Source organism: Engystomops pustulosus, chromosome 1 (genome assembly GCF_040894005.1).
Source record: "Engystomops pustulosus chromosome 1, aEngPut4.maternal, whole genome shotgun sequence".
NCBI classification, from domain to species: Eukaryota; Metazoa; Chordata; class Amphibia; order Anura; family Leptodactylidae; genus Engystomops; species Engystomops pustulosus.
Window position 1 is genome coordinate 201,858,950 of NC_092411.1, and position 26,432 is coordinate 201,885,381.

At 37.6% G+C, this 26,432-nt stretch overlaps 1 protein-coding gene across 6 annotated transcripts in view; it reads right to left on the minus strand.

The window, feature by feature from the left end:
- STPG2 (sperm tail PG-rich repeat containing 2) overlaps positions 1-26,432 on the minus strand; it is a 373,296-nt gene that overhangs the window by 284,524 nt on the left and 62,340 nt on the right. For all 6 annotated transcript variants that reach the window (XM_072118075.1, XM_072118057.1, XM_072118038.1 and 3 more), the window contains 2 exons: positions 23,906-24,021; positions 14,425-14,536 (listed from right to left, as the gene is read on the minus strand). In XM_072118075.1, coding sequence (XP_071974176.1) covers positions 14,425-14,536; positions 23,906-24,021 — 228 coding nt within the window. The remainder of the gene's footprint in view (positions 1-14,424; positions 14,537-23,905; positions 24,022-26,432) is intronic.

Consider the following 26,432-nt stretch of genomic DNA (forward strand, 5'->3'; position numbering starts at 1 on the left):
CATTGCATCTAGACTGCTGTCTTTTCATGAAGACTATTAACCAGCTAATGAATGAATACATAGATAGATAGATAGATAGATAGATAGATAGATAGATAGGTGATAGATAGATAGATACATAGATAGACACAATTTAAAGAAAGCTGCATGGGTCAAATTATATTAGCTATTTCTAGCTAATATACAGGATATGCACACCAAATACACATCCATACAGGTTATGGTAAGTTTGACTAGCCAGGGTGTCTACATCCTGGCCTATCAGGTGAGCGGGTCAATAGGGCCAAACCACAGTTAAAGACACATCGGGCCATTGAACATGTTTAACAAACAAAACACACAAATGACCAAAAATGTAACCATAATATATCTTTTTATAGCATGAAAGTCAAAGGTTTCTGCCATTATTATATCTGGAGGCATAAAAAGGTTAATCATTCCTGGTACTACATTCAGTATACTTTAGTCTTATTAACTGCTCATTATTCCACTCTGGAAATCTGTATCATGCATATTTTTCTTGCCCTCGTGTCCCTATATCAGTTACATGAGGAAAGCATGTGACACCCATGCTTCTTTTTGGTATCAGTGAACAAGAAAGTACTTTCTGGAAGCATCTGCCAGGCATTTCTGGAAATTTTGTTGCATTATTGGCCAGAGCAATTTTACAATTTTGATGTATACAAATAAAACCAAAAATAAAGCATAATGACTTTTACTAAACCCCAACAAACCATATATTTTATAAAAGCAGACAATTTCCCTATTTTGAAAATTGCATTAAAGAGTTTATAAATATAGGCACCCTCATTCAATTTTGATTCAAATGTATCATTTTATAAAAAATGCATAAAAATTGACTTTGATGGCAAAAAATGTTTTCCAAACTGAAAATATTTAGCTTCACATCTCCTAGATGTAATAGATGAACTTGTATAGAATTCACATACACCTCATAGTCATATGTTTACATTAATAAATCATCATAAAATGACTAAAACTGATATAACCAAAAATCTACTTTTCAGATAGCAATTTTAAGACAGTCACAATCTGCAAAATATAGCAATAAAACAGATTAAAAAGTTAGGGCACCCTTAAAACCTGTATATTTTTTAAAAGTAGACAGTCAGCTGATTGCATTTGTCTTGATCAACAGTTGACATCCTGTAAAAATGTCCACTAACATATGTACAAATCCAGAACACTTTTATAAAGAAAATGTACTTTCTGCAAATAAGTAAGATTTGAGTAGTTCATTCATACCCCACATCTGTATATTCACCAAAATGTGCAGCAAAGGGAATGTTAAATCCAAGGAGGGCACCAAACAATTTGTACAGAAAATTACACCGAGCTCCACACAGATATACTGTATTTTTGTACTATTCTTTAAACGAGGTAACCCAAATAAATAACTATGTACTATATACTATATACGTACACCAAGCGAGATACTAAAGGACACTTTTATATGGGTCTAATATGTGCACTATTGCTTTGGAACCGCAATAACAGAACTTTCGGCGGTTTATAACAATTTGAGTAAAAACACCTTAATATAGGTGTAAATAATGGAGGATGGTGTGAAAGAAAAACTTTATTCAGGAATGTGTGTATGTTTTTCGTGTTACATATAACTTTTTGGGCATGTCCTGGGTTTTGGTTTTAATATGTAGCCACATAAGGCGAAGAAGATTGAATGTTCATCGTTTTGCTAAATTTATGAAAAAAAAAATACCTGAAAGTGAGATCTTAGGCCCCTTCCACACTCGCGTTGCATTTCACGTCAGAGTTTGATCAGGGTGCGATCAGGGTTTGGTCAATGAAAATCGCGCATTTTGCATTAGAGTGCAATCAGTTTTCAGTCAGAGTTTGTTCAGTGTCTCAGTTTTTCACGCGCGTTTTCAATGCAATTTCAATGCGTTTTTCATGCGCAGAAAATGCGCGTGAAATGTACTCAGGACTGAGCTCTATCTTTTCTATGGCAATTGATGCGTGAAAAACGCATTGCACTTGCATTGCACTTGCAAGTGTCTCAGTGTGCAATGCGTTTTTGATGCATCTCCATAGACTTGTATGGTGCGTTTTTCACGCGCGTGACTTACAAAAGTAGAGCATGCCGAGATTTAAACACGCGTTAAAAAAACGCGCGTGTGTGCGTGAAGAAAAATGCAAGTCTGAAAAGACCCATTGATTACAATGGGTTAGAGTGCAATGCAATTTCTGCGCGTCAAAAGCATGCGCAGAAAATGCGCGTGAAAAACGCAAGTGTGGAAGGGACCTCAGATTGTTCTGGGTAGAAGAGTTCATAACATGGACATTAGTTGATGTTATGTCTTATCAAAATTTAGCAACATATAAAGTTGCGACCCTCATCCAAATTCTTCCTGCATCTTATTGCCTAAGAAGCTGGAGCGGGGGTACAAGTCAGAGGGCTATAACCTTGGATCCACGGCAACTAGTATCTCTTGTGTTTCTAGCTGCCAGGGAACCGGAGATATTGGGGCACATTTACTTACCCGGTCCAGTCGCGATCCAGCGGCGCGTTCTCTGCTCTGCATTCGGGTCCGGCCGGGATTTATGAATGTAGTTCTTCCGCCGTCCACCAGGTGGCGCTGCTGCGCTGAAAGTCATCTCATCGCGCCGGAATGCACCACCTCGGACCAGGTGAAGGTAAGCGCTCCCCAAGCGACACTTTTTCGGTTTTTAAATGCGGCGGTTTTTCCGAATACGTCGGGTTTTCGTTCGGCCACGCCACCGATTTCCGTCGCGCGCATGCCGGCGCCGATGCGCCACAATCCGATCGCGTGCGCCACAATCCCGGGGCAATTCAGGTACAATCGGTGCAAATCGGAAATATTCGGGTAACACGTCGGGAAAACGCGAATCGGGCCTTTAGTAAATGACCCCCATTCTGTTTAAGTGGCATCAGGAATGATTTTTGTATAAAAACAGTGCACCCAAAATTCTCACTTTAATGTGCATATCTCTGGTTCCCTGACAACTAGAAGTAAGATTCTAGGTGCCAAGCTATTAGCCATTTGAAGACAGGACATATCACATACATCCTTGTCCACACAGTATCTCATTTGTGTCTCAAACCAATCTACTATATTACTGCAGGGATATGTATATTAATGCAGGGAAATGAAAATAGGAAAAAAACAGCTGTAAAACTGCACCATCCAATGTTAAGACACTGCTAAGATCCACTGATATCCCATTGTGTAGACTTGATCTGTGAAAGTTTCTAGGCAATATATCACATTGTTTTTACATCCTTCTCAGATAAAGTTTTTTTCTAGAAGCCATATAAGAACGTATTTACCTATTTTTGACCTTCAAATTATTTTTTGACCCAAGTATTCATGTTTTGAGCTCCTAACTGAACTTTTCATTTCTGCAATAAAACATAGAAGATCGCAGGGTTCTAAAATGTGTCCCCCTATATCTTAAAGCTATCTTTAGCATATTCTATATGCTAAATGCACTGTAGTGTCATGAACCAATGTCAACATCGCACCTTACAATTCAACCCTGTGCAATCATACATCATTCAGCCTTAAGCTTCCCTTCTGCAGAATGTCAGTGGTTTTCTGTAGGATGAAAAAAGGTAATATAGATTGGAAGTAACTGATCTTGAAAAGCTTTCTGTTGCCTAAAGCTACAAATGAGGTTTTGTAATCATTTCAGAACTAAGAAGCAAAATAAATCAAGTATGATTTCCAAATCCATCAGGCAGGTACCCTAAATGTTTTTGTCTTCTGTAAATGGAATAAATGCAGGTCAGCACCAATAGTTGCTAAGCAATGAAACATATGGCAAGCTTAATATACAATGCTCAAAGTGACCCTTTGATGTATATAGGAAATGCAAGCAGAAGGTTCTCGTCACAATCAATGTGCATCTGCAGCATTCAGGCTCGGCATTCCCAGTGCATTAAAACGGCCATAAATATAGTCACTTTGCTGTAATGGTATCAATAAATCTGCATGCAATGGTACTGTATTCAGCAGAGTTTATGAATACAACAAATTTATGGGCCTAATGCCTGTAATAAAAAGAGAAAAATAAAGCCAAACAAATTCTTTACAAAGATAAGGTAAATCACATGGAGACATATGTGAAAGTGTCTCAATGTCATCTAACAGGGAAGTAACTCCTTATGGAGACTTTACCAATAAAGGCCGCCTATGAAGGATGCTCTACCGTGGAATATTGGGAAATATGCAAATGCATTTTCCAGGATGGAATAAAAAAATGACTCTTGTCTACCTTGTTACTCAGCCCCCTTAACATCAAGCAAGACTTATTCAGAAAGCCCAATCCCATAATAATTTATCTATTCCCCAGACAGTAAGAGGTAAGTACAGGAGACATACAATTAACACAAAAATACACTGCATTTACAGTCTACGGTCCCACTCATGTGGTTCTAGAGACACAATACTTAACAGTTTATGGGGCCTTGTCATTCTATATGAGTAATTTTTGTAACTTGTGTGAGTTTTGGCACAGAATACAAAATAACTCTCAACATTCAAACCTCTCTTTTTGGCATTCCTACTTGTAAGTTGATCCAATTTTATCAAAATGTTACACACATAACATGTTAAACATTGTTGATTTCTTATGGCCAGGGTGAAGGTGTAGTGCATTTGCAACAATCTTTGTTCCATATGACAAATTTACTTTTAGCTGAGCAAGACCTAAAAAAATATCAATGTTGACCCAATCATCAAATTAAACTAGAAGGTACACTAGAAATAAAATGCTAAAACATTCTAGAACCCCAGGTGTACCTAACCAACTTAAATACATTACTCAAAAAAAGTTTGGCTTTTGGGTAAAAGTCATGGCGCACACAATAAATGTCTGGCATTTAGATAGAAGCACTTATTGGTTACAGACAATTTATTGAAACAAAAACTAACAGAGGTCGGTGTACTCTCCCAAAGTATGTAAACCTTTTCATGTGTTTGTCGGTTGCCGGATGGAAACCCGACTCTTCTTGAGGTTGATTAAGGTTCTGGGGTACAGAGTTATAAGACTCTTCATGGCGACTCAACTGATACCATCGTTTTTTAATGGGACTAAAGACTGGGCAAAGTGGAAGATACTCCCTTCAAGGTATCCCAGTCTCCAGCAGCCATTCCGTATTGATGCAACTTGGATGAGCTGGTCATCCGTGAAGATGAAATCCGGCCTCTGTTGTTCATGCAGAGACACAATGATTGGATTAATGATGTTATACTAGACCATTACAACAGTGGCTGGTGCACAGCACTCTCCTTGATATCTCCAATCATTTCTTCTCATCCTGAACCAATGAAAAGCACTAAAATGCACTGATCCTTCATCCAGCAAAGAACCTCCATAGCCAATGCAGGATAATAAACATCTATAGTCAGGTACCTTTGCAGTTTTCCTAGCACTGAAACCACATTGATGTAAATGGTTTCATTGCAGGTTGAAGCTCTTGGGGGCCTCAGTTGTGTGGCATTCATCATAAGGTTGCATAGGGAATTGTTTAAACTGAAGCAGTCATTAGTGTGGCCAAAGGAGGCCCAATTCTATGGCTACCTGGGATTCTCTGTTGCAATCTGCTGAATGAACTCTGTTATACTCTGCCGGTGGCCACTTCAGTCTGAGAACTTTCAGCTTGTCATCTTGATCGAACGATGTCAACATCTGAGCAGAATGATGAGGAGGACTGTTTAAATAGCAATTTTAATTTGATCTGTTGTGAATCTTCTCAATAATCTCCCAGAACAGCAAGTTGTGCAAAAAGTAATAAAACACTGAACAATTGTTCATGTGCAATAAGAAGGGTATGGTAGGTCACGTTCAGTTCCCTTGTCAAAGTTAGAGTGCCTTTTAGGTTCATCTTGAAATTTCATCATATATATATATATATATATATATATATATATATATATATATATATATATATATATATATATTCCAACATTTTTATATTTCACAAAACAATAAACAAAAGTGAAAAGAGTATAGGATTTTTTCTTTGTAAACATATAGCAGTAGTGGATGTCAGGTTATTTTATCATCATACTGACATTATAGTTTTTGGAGATAGGTTGTTCTGGACATAATGCAATTTGTATTTGTCAGTTTTCCTTTAAAAATAGATTTTATTTCTGTCTTGACAAATTAAACTATTTTATCCACAGAATGCAGACAATAAATGACGCTTACGCCCTTAATATTACTTTGCAAGAAATCTGCTGCCACCTAGTGAGAACTTTTATAAATACAGACTGAAGGACTTGTGAACAGCAGGTAATGTATAGTGGGTGTCTACTGTACTAGTGCGTAGTGTAGACTACTCATAATTCTCCAGAGTAGATCTATGTTAGGCTTCATTCATACAAACGTAATGGGGACCGATATGTGGCCACATTTGCGGTCGCATATAGTCCCCATTGTCACCTTGTGGTGAGCACTCGTTGTTTCATCACATGGTGACTGAGCACGGCAAAATCAGGTAAACAAGATTATGGAAAGAATCTGATGCCGTTATGGTGGACAAAGTTTAGTAATACAAGCAGTGAGTCAGATGGCAATATGGGTAAGTGGTGATGTATCAAGTTTGTGGAGCCATGAAAGCAATTGGGGCACTTGTCTGAATCGCTTTTCTGCATTTATATTCCATTTTCTATGTGACATATGGTCCATTAAGTGCCAGGGCCTAGGGGCAACTGCTCCATCCACACCCTCATATAGTTGCTACTCCCTTGTAATAGAATTTAACAGTATTGTTTTTTTTGTCATTTTCAGATCACTGAGCTGACCAAAATTGATTTAAATTGCCTTATATAGGTTGAAGGGGTATCCAGGTTGAATATATTGATGACCGTGGTGATAATGATAGGGAAACATCAACATTATGAGTAAAAGTAAATGCCCCTCCTTTTAAAAATTACTAAAACCAGGCCAGGATGCTTCGGCCATAAAACCAGTATCCAACAGAAATCGTATTGTAAAACCTAATGGCCTGATGGGAGGATGCTAGGAACTTCCATTACTGTTATTAGTAAAAGTAAAAGGTATTAGTAAAAGTCATTACACTGCCCTGTGTAACGGAGGTCACCTCTAGCACCCCTATCTTGCTATACACATCAAAGACAAAAGTGACATAATTCATATTTCAGCCACATGTTTTTCCCTAATGACTCCTTCCATTCTGTTACTGTGTCAAAGGCCACTGAATGACTCCCTAGCAACAGGGTGAAAATAAAAAGTCCCAAAGTATTAGTACTGTTATAATAATGATTAGTATATATGTGTGCGGGACGTTATGAGGAAAAAGAAGGAAGTGAGACAACGTTCCTAGTATTCCCACATTTTAAAGGGTGTCATAAAAGGCCATTAGCATACTCCTAGCCTTTCTCATGTCATCATAGGCAGAGGGTTATGGGGGTATGTGGACTAAAAAAGAAGTTTCCATATAGAAAGGGTCATTCTTTTGGGGATTTCTAGTGGATAGATTGACTGCAGACTTATATATTAAGTTCTGGTTTTCATCCCTGATATTTCATCAAACTGTTTATTTTTGCATTGTATGTATATGAAAATATGTTACCTGAATTGATTGCTTAAGTAGTGAGTGTAATATTGCATTTGGGCATAGTCTATTGCAAGGTGTCCTGTCAGCTTATATATTATTAGAGGTGGCAGCTAAGCCACCAAAATAGCTTAGGTTTTGGAGGGCGGAGAGCTGTCAGCAGCGTTGTATTTTCAATGGGTGCTGAGGGTGCAGTGCCTAGGGCGGCCAGTAGAGAGGGGAAGCTTTCAGGAAGCAAAGAGAGCACTGGACCAGCCTGGCTCTGCCCATCCCCCTGACTATACTTCTGGTAGTATACACTGCTTTGGGGTCTCCAGTATTATAGCCTAGTCTCATAGTTTTCATTATTATTATCTGATTTGGACAATTTCCATTATCATTATTATCAACTGGTTTGTTGAAGAGGGGCTGGGCAGTGTGTCTCCCAGACCCCAGGGAGTCTCGTTTTTTGATGAAAGAAACATGCTCTTCACTAAGTGGGGAAATTGACACCTTGAGCCAGAGTGTGGTTTAGGATGGTGGATGAAAGAAACAGCAGACTGTGTGGGTTTTTTCCCTTCCAAAACTCATAATTATGAGTCCCCAGTTACATAGGACAGTTATGGGGTCAAGATATGCTCCTGGAGCGAGAATCAGAAGCTTAGCTCCAGGGGAAGTCAGCCAATAGCAGAACACCCCTGATTTGAGGCTAAGATATCCTGAGTTTGGTATGGAGTCAATGATAATAAGGTACACGACTGATTGGGAGCAATAGCACAATTGTGCCATCTTCCAATCAAAAATTCTGGGGTTTGAATGAAACCCCAGATCCAGAAAGTACCTCTCTGATGGGAGGGGGATAGAAAAACTTCCCTTCACGGTGACATAACAGGTAGGGGGGGGGGCAAAAATCCCCTGGGTTTAAATTAGTGAAGCAGCCACATCACTGTCTATGCCCTGTCCTTGGGCTAAGGAACTTCAACCTATTTCAATAGCAAGAGTTTTTTGTTTCCGTTTTCCCTAACTCTTTGCAAATATCTTATGTGTATTGTTTTTAACTCTTTCATTTTATCTGTTAATTTTATTCTTTGAGTGCACTATATTTTTTTATGTATATTAAATTGTTACTTTAGTAAGTCTCTACTTGTAGCCTTAAAGAATCTGAGTCTCTGAGGGGAATTACGTTACATTTTTAGCAAAGCCTATGTAGGAAGCTCAAGTAACTCGTGGGTGGTGGCAATGGATTGCCTGGGTGCCGAGATTGCGTAGAGTAGGTGAATCCTGTGTGTGAACTCCAGTGAGTGGGGATTGTGACAAAAATCATTACAAAAAATGACTTTAAGAAGATTGACAGCAATGAATATTTAGATTTTAAGAGTGCACATTACAACAAATGGCTGAAAAATGTACCCTTTAGTCAATTTGCGCATATTTGTAAAAATTGCACTCTAGATAATGCTTACAAAATCTCAAGCCAAGATCATAACAAAAAAATTCACAGAGAAAAGTTTCCCCAAAACTTTAATTAAAAAGGCATATTAAAGTAATATAGCCAAAAGAGAAGAGATCAACGCAAAAAAAGAAAAAAAGAGAAGAGGATATGAGCCATTTTTCATACAATTTCATCACTACGTTCCACAAATGCAATGTAGCACTCAGAATAGCTTTGCTAAATCACAGGACCCTGTATTAAAGAAATTAATACTTACCCATCTGTTTTAAAAAGAAATGTCTTAGTTGTAACATAATAGAACAGAAAAAATGTTCTTTTAAATCACCCAGTACCGGAGAGACTTTCAATTGCAAATATTGGATATCCTGTGATTCCTCTTATGTAGTGTATCTAGTAACATGCAATTGTGGTCTACAGTATAGGTCGCAAAGTGTATTCCTTGCAAATGCAAGTCATTGGCCATCGCTTTAAAAAAAAACTGGCTTTTTGAAACAGACATCAAAGCACCTTTCCCAGGAGCATGATAAATGTTTTCACAACATAAAAATCTTGGGGATCGAGCAGATCCCAGTTGATGCGAACATCAGATAAGAAAGACTGAATAAACAAGTTGTTCTGGATATTTAAAGGGGTATTCCAGGAATCAGCATAATTTATATACAAATGGGTCCTTAAAATATAAGCTAATATGTAATTAGTTGTTATTTAAAATTTTGCTCTCGTTAGCAGAAAAATGCTGCTAACATAGACTGTAATGGAGAATTAAAATGCTACTGGCCCTTTAATCAGTCCGTTAATTTCCTCCGCGCGGTCCGTTGCAGAGCATACACAGGACAGAAGATGGCCGCTGGTCACATGTCCACATCACATGTCCTGCACCTGCCTGGGTAGGTCATGTGATCACCACTATGTTTGGCTGTAGTGGGTTGGTTGCAGTGCATCCAGTATGGCCAGTGTTGTGGTTATGGCAGTTACACATCATTACTATGGTAACAGTGCAAGAAAACCTGTTACATCATCACTAGGGGAAGAGCAAAAGAGGTAGGAGGAGTTACTGAGAACTAAAGGATCTTGGGACTTGTAGTTTCCAGTGGCAGCCATCTTAGTGATAACTTTAGAGAGGCCATAAAATTTTGTGTATCATAAAATCAAATTATTTAAGCTCCATTTTGTGACTAATGACTTTGAGTTTTGTTACATTCATTTATTTATAACATCATGGGTTTTTGTATCAGACGTTCATATTCACACAATACTCCTTTAAGCTCAAAAGTCTTCGTCCAGACAGATTAAACAAGATAATAGAGTTTGAATTAATATTCCTATTGGCTAATAAATTTGTTTTAGATATATACATTTGTATAACTTTTTAATGTTATAGGTGCAACGGATCCTCCACATCAGGTGTAGTGAATATTTGAATCCATATAGAGCGCCTTATATTTTTTTAGCAAATATACAAAATATAATTTATTATTATCAAACATATAGTTGTATAAACGAGAAACATTTAAGAAAACTTACAGCAAATTAGAAGTACTGCAAGCATGATACAAGCTGAGCTTGTACCGAATCAATGCTCCACCTTAAAAACGGTAATCCACGAACAATGTGGTTGTCTAGCAACTAAAGATACTCAACATGCGAACACACAAAACTCACATACAATGTTATCTAGCAACTATAGATGCAAAGTAAAAATTCTCCCTTGTGAATTAGCTATAATTAAAGTGTTTTAACAGTTACAGGTCTGTGATATCTACTATTTATTTTAGCCAAAACTTTTCAACCTTTTTATTTGTGATATACAAATATCTTTGTTCCTGATGTCACTTCTGTTACACATCAGAGGTGACGTCAACAGATAATGTGTATATATATTTTTTGTGTGCAACTAAGGTATTGTAATTGCACTTGACAAAGGCTCCTGTCCTGAGCCGAAACTCATTGTGAATAAACCAAAAAACAATCAACTTTTACACAACCGAAGTTGTGATCCTGTTAGACCCAGCGCCAACATATACGAGAATCCCTATCTGCGTGATCCTACAAGTCATTAAGAGGTTAATGCTTTATAATGTGTAATGAAGATACATTTGATTAATGGCACCAATAGGGGGCATAAGCACTGTTATTGAACAGGGCACTAACAGTGCAACCTAGAAAGTCCAGTGTAACCTAGAGGGTTACCTTTCTGAATCCAAGTCTCTTATAATGACCTATCCATACAATAGATCATCACTTTAAGATTCTGCTATTCTAACAATAGATATCAGAGCCAGAAGTCCTGCCCGGTTTTGCATAGTGGAGGAACTGAACTGTTTATTGTTAGTCAAATTCCCAGAAACATACAAAAAGTAACATAGAAGGGGCCAAATAACTTTTTATGTGTGTTTACTTGTCATGGACTTTGTAGCCATAAGTTTCATTGTTGTTACAAAGGGTAAAAATTAGATTGTTGGAAAGGTAGGTCTCTATCGGAGATGTCTACTTGCAGGGGAAAAATTAAATAAAAAGTCTAAGGAAAATGAAAATGAATACAGAATATTACCTGTGGATGGAGGATATATTTTTAACATACATGTTTATTAAATAATTTTTGCTATACAAACCATCCGTGGAAATATATAATTTTACATTTTGATACAACCCCTTTAATGGCATAATAGTACAGCAAAATACAACAAATGCTACTAGCTACTGTATAGGACAACTGTATCTATGAGAGTAATGCTGCCACTATCTCATCTCAATACTGGCCGAAGCCACTGTGCACACAGGCTGATAACATACTCTAATGACACAGCCATTAAAATACAAAAAGGTATATCTTGCAAGCTTATTAACCCCTTCCCGCCACAGCCCTTTTTCGTTTTTGCGTTTTCATTTTTTACTCCCCACATTCAAAAATCTGTAACTTTTTTATTTTTCCATGTACAGAGCTGTGTGATGGCTTATTTTCTGCGTAACAAATTACACTTCAAAATGGTGGTATTTAATATTCCATGCCATGTACTGGAAAGCGGGAAAAAAAATTCCAAATGCAGTGAAATTGGTAAAAAAACACATTTGTGCCGTATTCTTGTGGGCTTGGATTTTAGGGATTTCACTGTGCACCCCAAATGACATGTCTACTTTATTCTTTGGGTCGGTATGATTATGGGGATACCAAATTTGTATAGGTTCTATAATGTTTCATACAATTAAAAAAAATTAAAACCTCCTGTACAAAATTTTTTGGGGGGATTTTGCCATCTTCTGGCGCTAATAACTTTGGTGTATGGAGCTGTGGGTGGTGCCGTTTTTTGCGGATTTTGATGACGTTTACAATGTTATCATTTTTAGGACTGTACGACCTTTTGATCACTTTTTATAGAATTTTACAATTTTTTTTTAAATGCCAAAAAAGTGCCATTTTCAGCTCTGGGCGCGATTTTTCGTTACGGGGTTAAACGTAGTGAAAAAACGTTATCATATTTTGATAGATCGAGCATTTTTGGACGTGGCAATACCTAATGTGTTTACGATTTTTACTGTTTATTTATATTTATATCAGTTCTAGGGAAAGGGGGGTGATTAGAATTTTTAGGTTTTTTTATTATATTTTTTTTTATTTTTACTATTTTTCAGACTCCCTAGGGTACTTTAACCCTAGGGTGTCTGTACAATACTATCATATACTGCCATACTACAGTATGGCAGTATATGGGGATTTTACTACTCATACATTACAATGTGCTGATAGCACATTGGAATGAATGGGTTAACACGAAGTAGCTTCGGGTCTTCGGGTCTACCATGGCGACGGATCGCCGCTCCCCGATCACGTCACGGGGAGTGACGATCCTTAGAAAGATGGCGGCACCGATTGCGGGTGTTACCGGTAAGCCTTTGCTGCAATATGCAGCAAAGACTTACCGGCTATGGAGAGGGCTCGGCCCGCGAGTCCTCTCCATGTACCGGGACCCAACATGTGACGTACTATTACGTCACATGTCGGGAAGGGGATAAAGAGAATCTACAATCAAAATCAATCATGATAAACCAGGGACACTTACTCATAGATCCAGTCACTGTGGCAGTGGTATTTGCTATCCATTCCTTCTAAAAGCAACTTTTCAAATTATGCTAATGAGACGGATGTCCTCTAGGGACCTTACTAGAGACCCTCAGTGCTGTACCTTCACAAACTGTTACAATAAGCAGAACACTTATTGATGCTACATTAAACAGGCAGAGGGAGTAGGGAAAGAGCAGGGGCATCTTTGTGTCAGGGGCAGTACTCACACATTCACGGCTCATTGTTTGCATCCAGCAAATGCATTGGGGCTCATTTACAAAGGGTCCGAATAGCGCACTTTCGTCGGGTGATAGTCTTTCCTGTTATTGCCTCTCCAACGTTATTTTGGCCACTTTTTGGCGTTTATTTATCTATCACTGATCATGTTATGTCTCTTCTCACGTTGGACGTACATCTGTTGGTAGCTATGGTACACTCCTCACCTTATTGCTTTTTGTAAGCATGTATACGTATACTAGTGTCTATGGTCTATTACCTCTTGCTATATTATATGTGCTTTTGTGACTTTATATTACTTATTATCTGTACTACTCTTTTGATACTTTACTTTATAATGACCTAGTACTTGGCGTGCATTATGTATCTCATCCTGTGATGTATCTTTTATTTTTATATAGGTTTTATGTCTTTTGATATGTAATAAAGATTATCACTTTTCCATTACTCATTTTGTAGCCTTGTGTTTATTTTCCTCTTGTGCTTCTTCTTCTGGTATTTTATGTTTCTTAGTGAATCCCGGCAGACCCGAAACCTCGTCGGAGAATGAGCCGCTGGATCGCGATAGGACCGGGTAAGTAAATGTGCCCCATTGTGTGCATGAGGCCTAAAAGGTTCTCCACTGGATAATTTACACAATTTAATCCTCTAATATATTTATGTATATAACTAGATATTCATTATAATAAGTGGATCAAATTGGTTGATTACACTATTATACCCAAAATGATTACCTAAAGTAAAAAAAACTGGCAAATTTATTAGAGATACCTTAGCTCAATATAATAAAATCCATTACAGGGATGGGTGCAGTAGATTTTCATTAAATACATCATTCAGATTAATGTCAAGGAATCCGCGTTTTGCTTTTGTGCATTCCGATACAAATCAGAGAAAGCCACTGAGGGGATTAAGGAAAAAATGTGTTTTAGATAAGCTGCAGATTGATCTTTTTCTTTTTGGGAACTATATTTCTTCTTTTGCTAATACATTGCCTGTTGCAGTCATTTGGGTTCATTTCTAATCATATGGGCTAGGAATTCATGAGTTCCACTCTCACAGTAAATGATTTTATGTAAGTACTATGAACAGGCAAATTGACTTTACCTTCTTCTCTTCCTGTAATACGATTACTTCGTGATACCGTGGAATGAATGGCTCATATTTCTTCTTGTCTTCCTTCTTGGAGTTGACATTCTCATAATGCAGTGCACTTTCCCTTTAGAAAGTTCAAGGAAAGATTTATGAGTCTGCAATTCAGATTGAGCAGACATCCAAACAAGAACTGAGAAAGCCTCTTCCCCGCATGTTTACAATTTCTAATAAGGACCAAATCACTCAGTAATGGACACTTCTGCACTTACAGTGAAACACACAGCCACTTAGATCTACTGTAAATGGTGCTGGCTAATATTGTATTTGAATGAGACTTGCATAGCAATTTAAAGGGAAACGATCCTTCATTAAAAAAAATTCATATAACTGATGATGAAATGACAAGTATCAGACTGCTCGTACTTCATACTATTTGGTACACACTACTATAAGAAAATGTATAAAGGATCAAATATATGATCACTCGCTATACCTGATCCCATATGTAAGCAATGTCCTTCTTATTTTCTAGTTAATTGTACAACATATTAATGTAATAATAATAAGTCCACAGATTACGCAGCGCTACACAGAGCTTGCCAAATGTAAATTGGTTTTGTATCAACAGTGTCCTCAAGCTTAGTGGGCTTCAGGGGTTCTTTTCTACTGATGCCAAGTCTCTCCTTTTAATTTTTTTTTATTAAGATTTTAATATTACATTTATGCTTATAACAGTACATCATAGCAAATATAAAATTCCATCAAAACGTGTTTCTATATCGTGAATCTATTTAGGTACTATTTTACATAATGCAGCTACTTTACAGACATAAATATGTCTATTCCCTATTGAGGCATGAAATTTTAATATCTCATAGGCACTTGAGAAACAGCAGAAAAGAGGAAGAGGAGACAGGGGGAGCGGAGACGAGAAAGAAATAAAAAAATAATAATAATAATAAATAATAGGAATTAAACAAAAAAAAATAAAAATAGAAAAACAATTATATAAAAAGCTTTAAACTTTTATAAAAATATATCATTGTTCGATGCATATAGTATCCATTTTTCCCATTTACTATCAAAGTTGGTTGTTATTAAGATGGCTTTCTCGTTCAGAATTTTCTCATATTGATAGATTTGCCTAAGATTCCTCATAACTGACTTTAAATCTGGGCATTTTGGCTCTTTCCAGAATAATGCTATGGCTTTTCTTGCTTCTGCTAGCATTCTAGCTACAGCCCATCTGCATTCTGGCGGTATTATCTCCATGTTTAAATTCAGAAGAGCAAGTTCGGGACTTAGCTCAATTAGTGGGCACCAGATCTGCTTGATCAGATTCTGGACTTCCCCCCAAAAAGTTTTAATGCTGCTGCAGTTCCACCAAATATGTAATAAGTTTGCTCCCTTATCTTTACAGCGCCAGCAGCTGTCACTTTCTGACTCAGAAAATTTTGCTAGTCGCGATGGAGATATGTAGCATCTTGTCTGTAGCTTACGAAGCGTCTCAATGTGGTTTATGCAATAATATATTTTATATGGTCGTAGAACGGCTAATTGCCACTGGCTCAGTGAAAATGAATTCCCCAAATCCTTCTCCCAATTTATCATATAGCCCATTTTTTTTTGGCACTCAGTACTCTGCAGGTCTTTATAAACCATAGAGATTCCTCCCTTCAATGTATCCATCCCATATAGGAATTTATTAAACTTGGAGCATTCCGATGGATTTTCCCTTATCCTCTTCAATAGATTGTTTTTAATAACCCAGCTCTTTAGACCTAAATATTGCATAAACAATTTATTAAATAACAGCTCATCTTTGCATAATGTGGAGAGAGGGATCAGCGCCCCATTGGCAATTAAATTCTCTAATGTCCTAATGCCTAATTTTTCCCACAGATGTAGATGAAGGTTTAGACCTATTTCCTTCAGAAATTCCAATTTGATATCTCCATACTTGATATTTATACGCAAATTCTCTTTGTTTTTTTTATTCCAAGTATACAAGAGATCCTTTGTTGTTCGTAGGAAAGGTTCTAACCTAAATGAGGCCAAGTATTTTAATAAAATGGCCCCCTTTACAGTAATCGGGCCAATTTCTGCGTCTTCTATTTTGGTCCAAGCGTTATTATATTTATTGTCCCAGAAACACTTAATTTGCTCAATAATTGCTGCCTTATGATATAATACAATATCGGGGACTCCCATCCCGCCCTTATCTATTGATGTTATCATTATTTTCCTATTTATCCGCGACGCCTTACCTGCCCATATAAATTTAAGAAACAATTTTTGTAGTTGTCTCCAATATTCCAGAGGAAACCTAACTGGTATACATCTCACCAGATATAGAAAGTGCGGTATAAGATACATTTTTACTAAATTAATTCTTGCGACCCACGAAAGGGGTAATCTAGCAAATTTATCCAGTTCCCCTGTTAACTTTATCATAAGTTTTTTCGAATTTAGTTTAATAATTTTTTCGATCGATTTATCGATTAAAACTCCTAAATACTCTATTCCCTTCGTAGGCCAAACAAATTTAAAGGTAGTTTTTATTGCATGGCTTTCGATCTTGGAAGTATGAATCAAGATGATCTGAGACTTTTTTTCATTCAATTTATAAAGGGAGACCTCTGCATATTCGTCTAGAACCTCCCTCAATCTAGACATAGATCTCATTGGATCTTGGCAGGTAATAATAACATCGTCTGCATATAATCCAATAGTATAGATACCTGACTTAGTAGTAATTCCCTTGATTTCTGTATCCAATCTGATAATTTGTGCAAGCGACTCAATATATAGATTGAAGATAAGGGGTGACAGGGGGCACCCCTGTCGAGTACCGTTCGAAAGGTAAAACTTAGTAGAGTGCAGCCCTGCATTTGTTACTGTTGCCGATGGCTTGCTGTATAGCGACATTATTGCATTCAAGTAGCGTCCAAAGTTTTCCAATGATGCATAAAGGAACCCCCAGTGCACCCTGTCAAATGCTTTTTCAGCATCTAATGACAGGACTGCACTGGGGGCCCTCGAGGCATCTGCTATCTGGACCAGATTAAGCAGTCTTCTTGTTGCGTCTCTTGTCTGCTTCCCTCTAATAAAACCAACCTGATCAGGTGACAATAATCTATATAATACGGCCGACATTCTCCTAGCTAATATAGATGAAAAGATTTTAAGGTCCGAGTTTAAAAGTGAGATTGGCCTATAATTTGATGGAATACAAGGATCTTTCCCACTTTTATGAATCATAATAATTTTAGCTTCCTGCATTTCTTCAGGGATAACCTCACCCTCAAGAAATGTATTAAAAAGGAAAGTCAGATACGGAATTAGTGTCTCACTAAATAATATGTAATATTCATTAATTATCCCGTCTGGGCCAGGGGCTTTTGATTTTTTCAGCCTTTTTATTACATCTGTTACTTCCTCCCTGCTGATAGGTCTATTTAGCTCTTGATTTAGCTGGTTATCGAGTCTAGGTAGACATGCAGACAAGAGGAATTTTTTTATTTTTTCCTCCGGTGGATCCTTATAGTCCACTGCTTCCTTCAAGTTGTATAATGACGCATAATAGTTTCTAAAAACCTCCAATATTGCCTTTGGATCAAACAGCAGTTCCCCTTTTTCATTCAATACTTTCTCTATAACATTGGCCACTTTCCGTTGGTTTATTGCATTACTGAGAAGCTTGGAAGCTTTGTTTCCCGTTGCATATGTGCGGGCCTTAGTTTGCTTAAGCTGATTTGCATAATCATTTATTAATAATGTTTTTATTTCATATCTTATATCTTCAATTTTGTCAAATAAGACATTATCCACCTCTCTTTTGTGTTGCTCTTCCAGGCCTCTCAGTTGATGCAGCAAAGCTTGCAGCCTAGTTTTAGACGTCTTCTTTTCTTTACCTTGTAATAATACTATTTCCCATCGGATCGCCATCTTATGCGCGCACCACAATGTGGCTTTGTTTTCAAGATTATTAGTCATGAAGAAATCTTCTAATTTGCCTTGAATCTCTGATTTGAATTTATAAAGGATCTCGCTATGCATTCTCCAGTTAGAAAAGTTGTTATAGTGATCTAATATTTTTAATGACATTGTGAATGGTGCATGATCAGACCATGTGATTGATAATATTTCTATATCAACCACCTGGTCAACCAGCAGTGAGTCTACAACAAAATAATCAATTCTTGAATACGAACGGTGTGGTCTAGAAAAAAAGGTATATCCTTTTTCGGAACCATGCCTATATCTCCAGACATCATGCAGATGGTATTCATACATAATTTTCCTCACTGATCTCCGTTCCCTTTTATTTTCCCCAGAAACATCTAATTCAGCATTCATAACCGCATTAAAATCCCCACCCATTATCAAATTTGAACCCTTATATTTTTTAAGCTTTTCACATACCGATCTAATAAATTTACATTGACCTGCATTTGGGGCATAAATATTGACAAAGGTACATTCCCGTCCCTGCACCATACTATTCACAATGATGTATCTTCCTTCTGGGTCTATCTCAGTATTGTTTATTACTATCCCAACTGTTGCATGCACTGCTATAAGAACTCCTGCCTTTTTAGTTGATGCAGTGGAATGAATTATCACAGGAAATTTTGAATGGTTCATTCGCCAAGTATCCTTTGCCAACAGGTGAGTCTCCTGAAGAAACACTATCTGACTCTCTGATGCGTTTATCTCTTGCCATGCCAGATGACGCTTTACCGGCCCATTCAGTCCTTTTACATTAATAGATATACATTTAAGTGCCATACTTGTTTATATATAATACAATTTTCCCCAGACCATGATAATAATCCACTAATTGCTTTTCTCTTCCAAAAGACCAGAAAAAAAAAAAAAAAGAGAGAGAGAGAGAAATAATCAAGAAAAGATAGTCTATACTTATACACATTTTTATTCAGTATTTTAACCATGCCTTTAGGGAGCCCTTTCATGCTAACCTTAATTCTTAGGTCAGCAAGGGGTCTTTTATTAATGCTAAATGCACTACCACAGAGTGCATACATAGGGATTAGTAAGGCTTGGCCCAAGTTATTTCACTGCCAGCCTGCGGTAAGAGTTGGCACTAATATTTTATCACTTCAACATTAATCCTTTCCTCCCTGACCTATACTCTTCCCATCCAAAAATACCTCTTTAACTTTCCTTTCTATCATTTTCTACAACAATAGAATTAGCGACAAACGACTATATGCGGGAAAGAGGGGAGAGGGGGAGGGGCCTTGGTTAATTCCTTGACGCTATTGATTCCACGGAGACGTTAGTTTTTCTGGAGGCCGTAGATCTGCCGTGTTCTTTGGTTGGGGGCACCAGCCCCATTGATGTAACATTTTCCCCATTTCTTCTTTTGAATGGCAAATTATAGTTTTATTATCTTTTTCAAAAATGATCTTGAAAGGGAAGCCCCATTTGTATCGAATGTTTTTATCACGTAGAATATCCGTATATTCTTTCAGGTCTCTTCTCATAGATAAGGTGGTTACAGACAGATCTTGCAATATCACCAATTCCTTAAATTTTTTCTCTTCCGGTTTTTTTTGTTTTATAGCTTTAATCAGAGCTTCCTTTACGTGAAAATAATGTATATGCACTAGCACATCTCTTGGAATTTCTGAGTGTAAACCATTTGGTTTCCTGAGCCTATGTGCTCTATCAATCATCAGATCCAACTCTGATGATTCCGGCAAGAGAACTGAAAAATAATCCCATAAGAAATGCAGCAATTCTCCATCTGATACTGATTCCGGGATTCCTCTTATGCGCAAGTTATTGCGTCTTGATCTGTCCTCCAGATCCGTTATTTTTACCGCTTGTTGATTCACCTTTTCTAGGAGCCCTTTATTGACCTCAATCAGGGAGTTACATGTTTTAACAATATCCATAGTGACATTCTCTACTTGGCTGGTGCGAGCTGCCAGCTGACACAGTTCCGTTTGAATTTCCTTAACCATTGATTTAATTTCACTTTGGATGTTTCCTTGGATACGTTTTTCGTCCAGTGACAGAGAGGCTGTGTCTTCTTGCCCAGCCGTTCTCAATTGCGCACTGGGATTTAAGTCTGAATCCATCTGATCCAATGACTCTTGTGTGGATGCATTTAAGTGGGAATCCATACTTGATGTATTTTTATTATTCTCTTTTTTTTTCCCCACGTTACTTCTTGTGGCAAAATAATGTGTTAATTTAGGCGGAGTTTGGGTCTTCTTTTTAGATCGTCCCATTGAGAGTCAGCCTCTCTTCTGAACAGGCTCTACAAGTATCAATGCCCTTACTACTGGCCTTGTAAGATTTATTCAGGCGCAGTCCCTTATATAAAACAAGGGCTCCTCGGCTCAAACCATACACAATTTTAGTGCAACACAAAAGATTTACATAATTTCTGTTAGTCCTCAACAATACTTCATGCCCATATTACTGTTCAACCCCGTATCTTCTTTCTTTATTTATTAACAATATTTAACAGTTTATTCAATTTTAGTAATCAGAAGCAGTAGTATCAATTTGAGACAGTGAACTGTTCGATATCAATTTCATTCAGAATTATTATGTCAGATTGGGAAAATAAGCTGCTCCACATCAATTTCATTCAGAGTTAGTAATTAGAAGCAGTGATATCAGTTTGAAACAAGGAACTGTTCAGTATCAATTTGTTCGGATTTAGTGATTAAAGGCAGTGATAGCAGTTTAAACAGAAGCTGTTCAGTAGCAGTTTAGTTCAGAATGAGTAATTAGAAGCAGTGATATCAGTTTGAAACAGTGAAGTGTTCAGTGTCCAGGTCGTTTTGGGTTGGTGGTTAGAAGCTGTATTATCAGTTTGAGACAATGAACTGTTCAATATCAGTTTCAATCAGAATCAGAGGATGTAAGCAGTGATATCAATGTTTAGCAGTGAGCAATTCAACAGTTTTAAACAGTGAACTGTTCAGTATCAACTTTGTTCTGATTTAATAAATAGAAGCAGTGATATCAATTTTAGACAATAAGCTGTTCAATAGTAGTTTTGTTCAAAATTAGTAGTTAGAAGCAATGATATCATTTTGGAACAATGAAGAGTTCAGTGTCATTTTCATTCAGAGTTAGTTATTAGAAGCAGTTTGATACAATGAGCTATTCAATATTAATTTAGTTCAGAGTCAGATGTTAGAAGCAGTAGTAACAATTTGAAACAATTAGCTGTGCAGTGTCAATTTCATCTCACCAAAAAGTTTGCTTCTCCTCTATGTTCATGATTGCAGTTTCCAGACTCCAGAGACTCCAGCTCCTGCTGCTCCTCCTTGATGGACATTGTCCGTGTTTATCCTTATCTCCTCACCGCAGTTCCTTATCTCCACCACCCGGCTTGAGAGCCCGATAGCAGAGGACTTATCAGCGTGTAGCCTATGATAAGTGCTTGTTTTAACTCACGGGACTCACAGATATCACTGCTCTTGCCCAGCACCTCAGGGCTGCTGCTCAACGATCCTCGCTGACCACAGCTCTCCTCCGGCACTGATCCTCAAAGCATCTAGTCAGCCTCTGCAGCGATCCAGCACTCCGGCATCAGCCTCCACAGGGTCTCGGCATCCCCAACGTCCCGTAGCTTGAGAGCTTCAGCGTCGGCCCCCTGTCTCGTGCTCTCTCACCGGGGCGCACCCACAGCGTGTTACGTCATCACGCTTCCCACCACATAGATGCCAAGTCTCTGGTGCCTAGTCGTTGTTTTGGGGCTTTGTCCCCTGGTGTATTGGTAAGATAATATATCAGTATCAGGGCTGAAGTTTTCATGAGGCGGGATGAAAATCCTGCCTCAGGTGGCAGATGCAGAGCCCTGAAGGGGCAGCAGAACAGCTGTGGGTAAAGTGGGTGATTTGGGCAGCCGCTCAAATCACCCACCAGCAATATGGACCTGCTGCTGACAGAGTCGCACAGAGCAGTGCAGACCCGACAGTGTCTGTTACCCTGTTTCTCTGGAGGACATATGCGGAGCGTAACAACGTCACCCTAATCAGAACCGGGGCCTGGGAGAAGACCTGGATGGTGAAGGAGATGACAGCGGAGTGGGAGTTGATAGGTAACTTATTATTTAGAACTGCCCACATTATTAATAATAAAATTGGGCATTGTATATAATAAAAAAGGGGTTCCATAAATAACTAAACTGGGGGGAATATAATGCCCAGGATTAATATGGGGATGGGGCATTCTATAAAAGTGCTCTTTATAACTAAACTGGGGTTGGATGGGGCTGTTTATGGAGGATGGATATTAAATAACTGGAGAGTGGGCTAATGGGGTGCTGTATATAACTTACTAACTAAATGCACAGTTCATTGCAATGCAAGTTAATTGTTCTTGCATTGCCAACCCATGCTCTAGGTATCCAGATGCATGGTGCATCATACTTATCGATTATCAATTTTTTCTATCTATCATATTGTATCTTTAACACGTACAGATTTTCAGAATGGTTCTACAGGATATTTTTTGATGAGTGAAGGAAGCCTAATTCTCCTCATGTCAGATGATCTATAATTGCATTATTGTCAGTCACATTGATGTCAAATGAAAGCAATTATAAATGATTCTGAGCCTCTGTATAAATACAGACACCGGTGATGGTGGGCAGCACCATACTGTACCAGAGCAGTGGAGCGAGGTGAGTATACTCGCCAGTCTCTGTCCTTTCTTCTCTGAGATTACAACAAAGACATGTGGTGTATACATGAAGTAGAGAAACTAACTGGGAAACAGGAGTTGTCGCAATTGGGTTGAAGGAGAATCTGTTTTCTGCATTCTAATTATTCTTTATAAATCTACTTTGGCGCACAATCATTTTAATTCAGATATATTGGGGCAGATTTATCAAGCTGTCTGAAAGTCAGAATATTTCCAGTTGTCCATGGCAACCAATCACAGCTCCCCTTTAAAATATTAATTAGAACTGTTAAAATAAAAGGGGAGCTGTGATTGGTTGCCATAGGCAACTAGAAATATTCTGACTTTCAGACAGCTTGATAAATCTGCCCCATTGTGTTTCTAATTTGGTAAAATCCATATTTTACGATGTAAATGTCCAGGTTAAGACTAGAATGTTGTGGTAACTGACCATTGTTCTATTGCTTCTTCTTAACTGATTTTCTGGCGTCCTTAGCAGTACACGATCCCTGGGCACAGTTTGGCTTCAATTTCTGGCTCTAGTCCCTTGCTACAGTTCTTTTATGAAGGCTATATTATCCATTATGCATTATATGAAAACTGCTTTTGACAGTTCCTATTACAACACTATAGCAGTTAAATGCTAGAATGTAATTCACAATGCAATAAAATCTGCCAGTGCTACAAACTGGAGCATAAATACCCATTTAAATGTCTCTTCAGCAAATCAAAGTGCTTTGGATTTGTTATTGTGTAAGCACAATAATAAGTGGCATGTAAGAGTTAATGAAAAGCTTGAAAAAAATGTCATACTTACTGATCTACGTCGTACTCCCCTGGGCCAGGTCCGTCATGATTTTCAAATTCAGTGCGTTTCCCTGAATATTTAGCAAAATGAACACCTCGATATTTTTGCGTTGCATATGTCTCTGCCTGGGAATAACATAGAAACAAAACATGAAACTTAACTCCTTAAGGACACAGCCAGTTTAAAGCTTAAGGCTCAGCCCCATGTTTTGGATTCTGACATGTGTCGCTTTATATGGTTGTAACTTTTGAACGCTGTTACTTATCAAAACAATAAAGAGATTGTTTTTTTCCTCACATGTTGTACTTCATTTTAGTGGTAAATGTTGGCTGATAAGTTAAAAGTGTACAAAAAAAGAAAAAATTGTTTTCTGGCAGATAGATTTACCACCTAAATATGTTGCTAATAAGTTGCTAATTTTTTAAAATGTCTGGATAATTTATTTTGATTTACAAATCAAATATCGATTTTCTGTATTTTCAGATTTGACAATTTTGGGGATAAATATGAATGAAATTTTACATATTTAACATAAAAAACCCTATATAATAAACCGATTTTCAAATCTGCACCCCTCAAACTATCAGAAACAGCTTTTAGGAACTCCTTGAGATCTTCATAATAATTACATCAGAATGGAGGTGAAATTTAGAAATTGTGACGGTTATACATTCATTTAGCCCTAAAATTTAAACATTTCCAAAAGATAAAAAGAGGAAACCCATCTTAATATTTGTTATGCAATTTCTCCTGAGTACAGAGACCCCCAAAATGTGTCCGTTACTTGTTTTATCGGTGCACAGCCAGGCACAGAAGGGAAGGAGCGCCCTGCAGCTGCCAGGATTTTAGCTTCCTCATTGGCCCTTTTTGTAGGCTATACAATGTTCGCTTTTTCATTATAGCCTAATAATCATGTTATCTTTATTCTATGGGTCAATACAAATATGGGGATACAATATCTATCTATCATTTTTGCATTGCCGTCTTCCAAGTGGCATAACATTTTTACATTTTTGGCTACGTAGCTGGTTGATGGCTTGTTTTTTGAGGGACATGTTGTACTTTGCAACAGTATAATTCTGTAGTACATGTTTTTTTGATCACTTTTTATTTCATTTTTTGTGGGATTCAATTAGTAAAAATCATAATTTTTGGCGTGTTTTAACAGTTTTTTAACGGCATTCATCAAGCGGGTTCAATAATTATTTACTTTATGGGTTGTTGTGATGTGATGATGATATATATGTGGAGTTTGTGTAATGATTCAGACTTTTTTTAGCGTTATATGTCTCTTTATATGTTATGGGGATTATGGGCATTTTTATTGATTTATTCTATTGGAAGCTGAGCGTTGAGTCACTGCACTCAGCCTTCAATATATCGGACGCTGCGAGACAAGAGGTTAAAATGTGTTTTCCAAAATGTCATTTTTTGCCAAAGATGAGGAATAAAATGTTGATACAGAGTTGCCATATTTGCGCATAAACAGAATGGAATGAACCACCTTCTTGTAAGAGATTCTATATTTCGGGCCACACAATGTTTTAGGTTTTCACTGTGTTAAGAAAGGCAAAGTCAATGACTACTTTTACTATAAAGAAACGGATACCTTAAAGGACAACTCCCACCAGAATCAAGAATTGTAAGCCAAGCACACTGACACATTGGTGAGTGCTATCTCTGGCAGGATCAGCTCTTCTTAAATCTTTCCTTGCTTTTAAGGAAAAAGGCTTTAAAAATAATGCAAATGAGCCTGAGGGGCTCCAGGCTCCATTATCACCTATGGAGCCCAGAACCTCTCAGACTCGTTTACATAATTTTAAAAGCCTTTTTTTGTAAAAACCATGGCATAAGGAGCTAAGAGAAGAGTGGATCCTACCAGAGGGGGAACACACCAGTAAGTATGTAAGTGTGCTTTGTTCATAATACTGGTATTTCATTTAATGAAACAAAGAGGCCCAATTATAAGTCTATTGGGTTTATTGAGATGCTTTAAAATCTGTAAAAAATCTGTAAAAAAATATGAATAAGTGCCATGGCAGTGTCAAGACCAGGGAGGGCTTTATTTTTTTCTCAGGAAGTATATCTGGCCGTGGTCTGATCGAGTAGTGCGCCATTCCATTAGACCACGACCAGATATCCTTCCCAAGTATCCTGTCCAATGTGGCTACTGTAATGGGCGATTTCTATCTGAAGGCAGCACCAGTCAGCAACTTACTGAAGTTCTACAATCATAGATGCTGAGCATGTTTTCACCCTTACATTTGTTTTGGCTCTAGTGACCTTACACTATTAGCTCTTCCTTCTTGTCCTCTCTCCTGCCACAATATACTACTTATCTTTTTTTCTAGTGTACAGTCTATGAAAAACTCCTATGTCACTTCCACACCGAGTGGGTATGGGGGGAAGGTTTGCACAGGTCTTATTGTTATGCAAATACCAAGAAGTAACTATGTCAGCTCTGATTCTTAAATTTACTCCCATGAAACAGTGCCCTAAATGCAAATGAAATATACAAGAAAAATAGTTTGGTGCC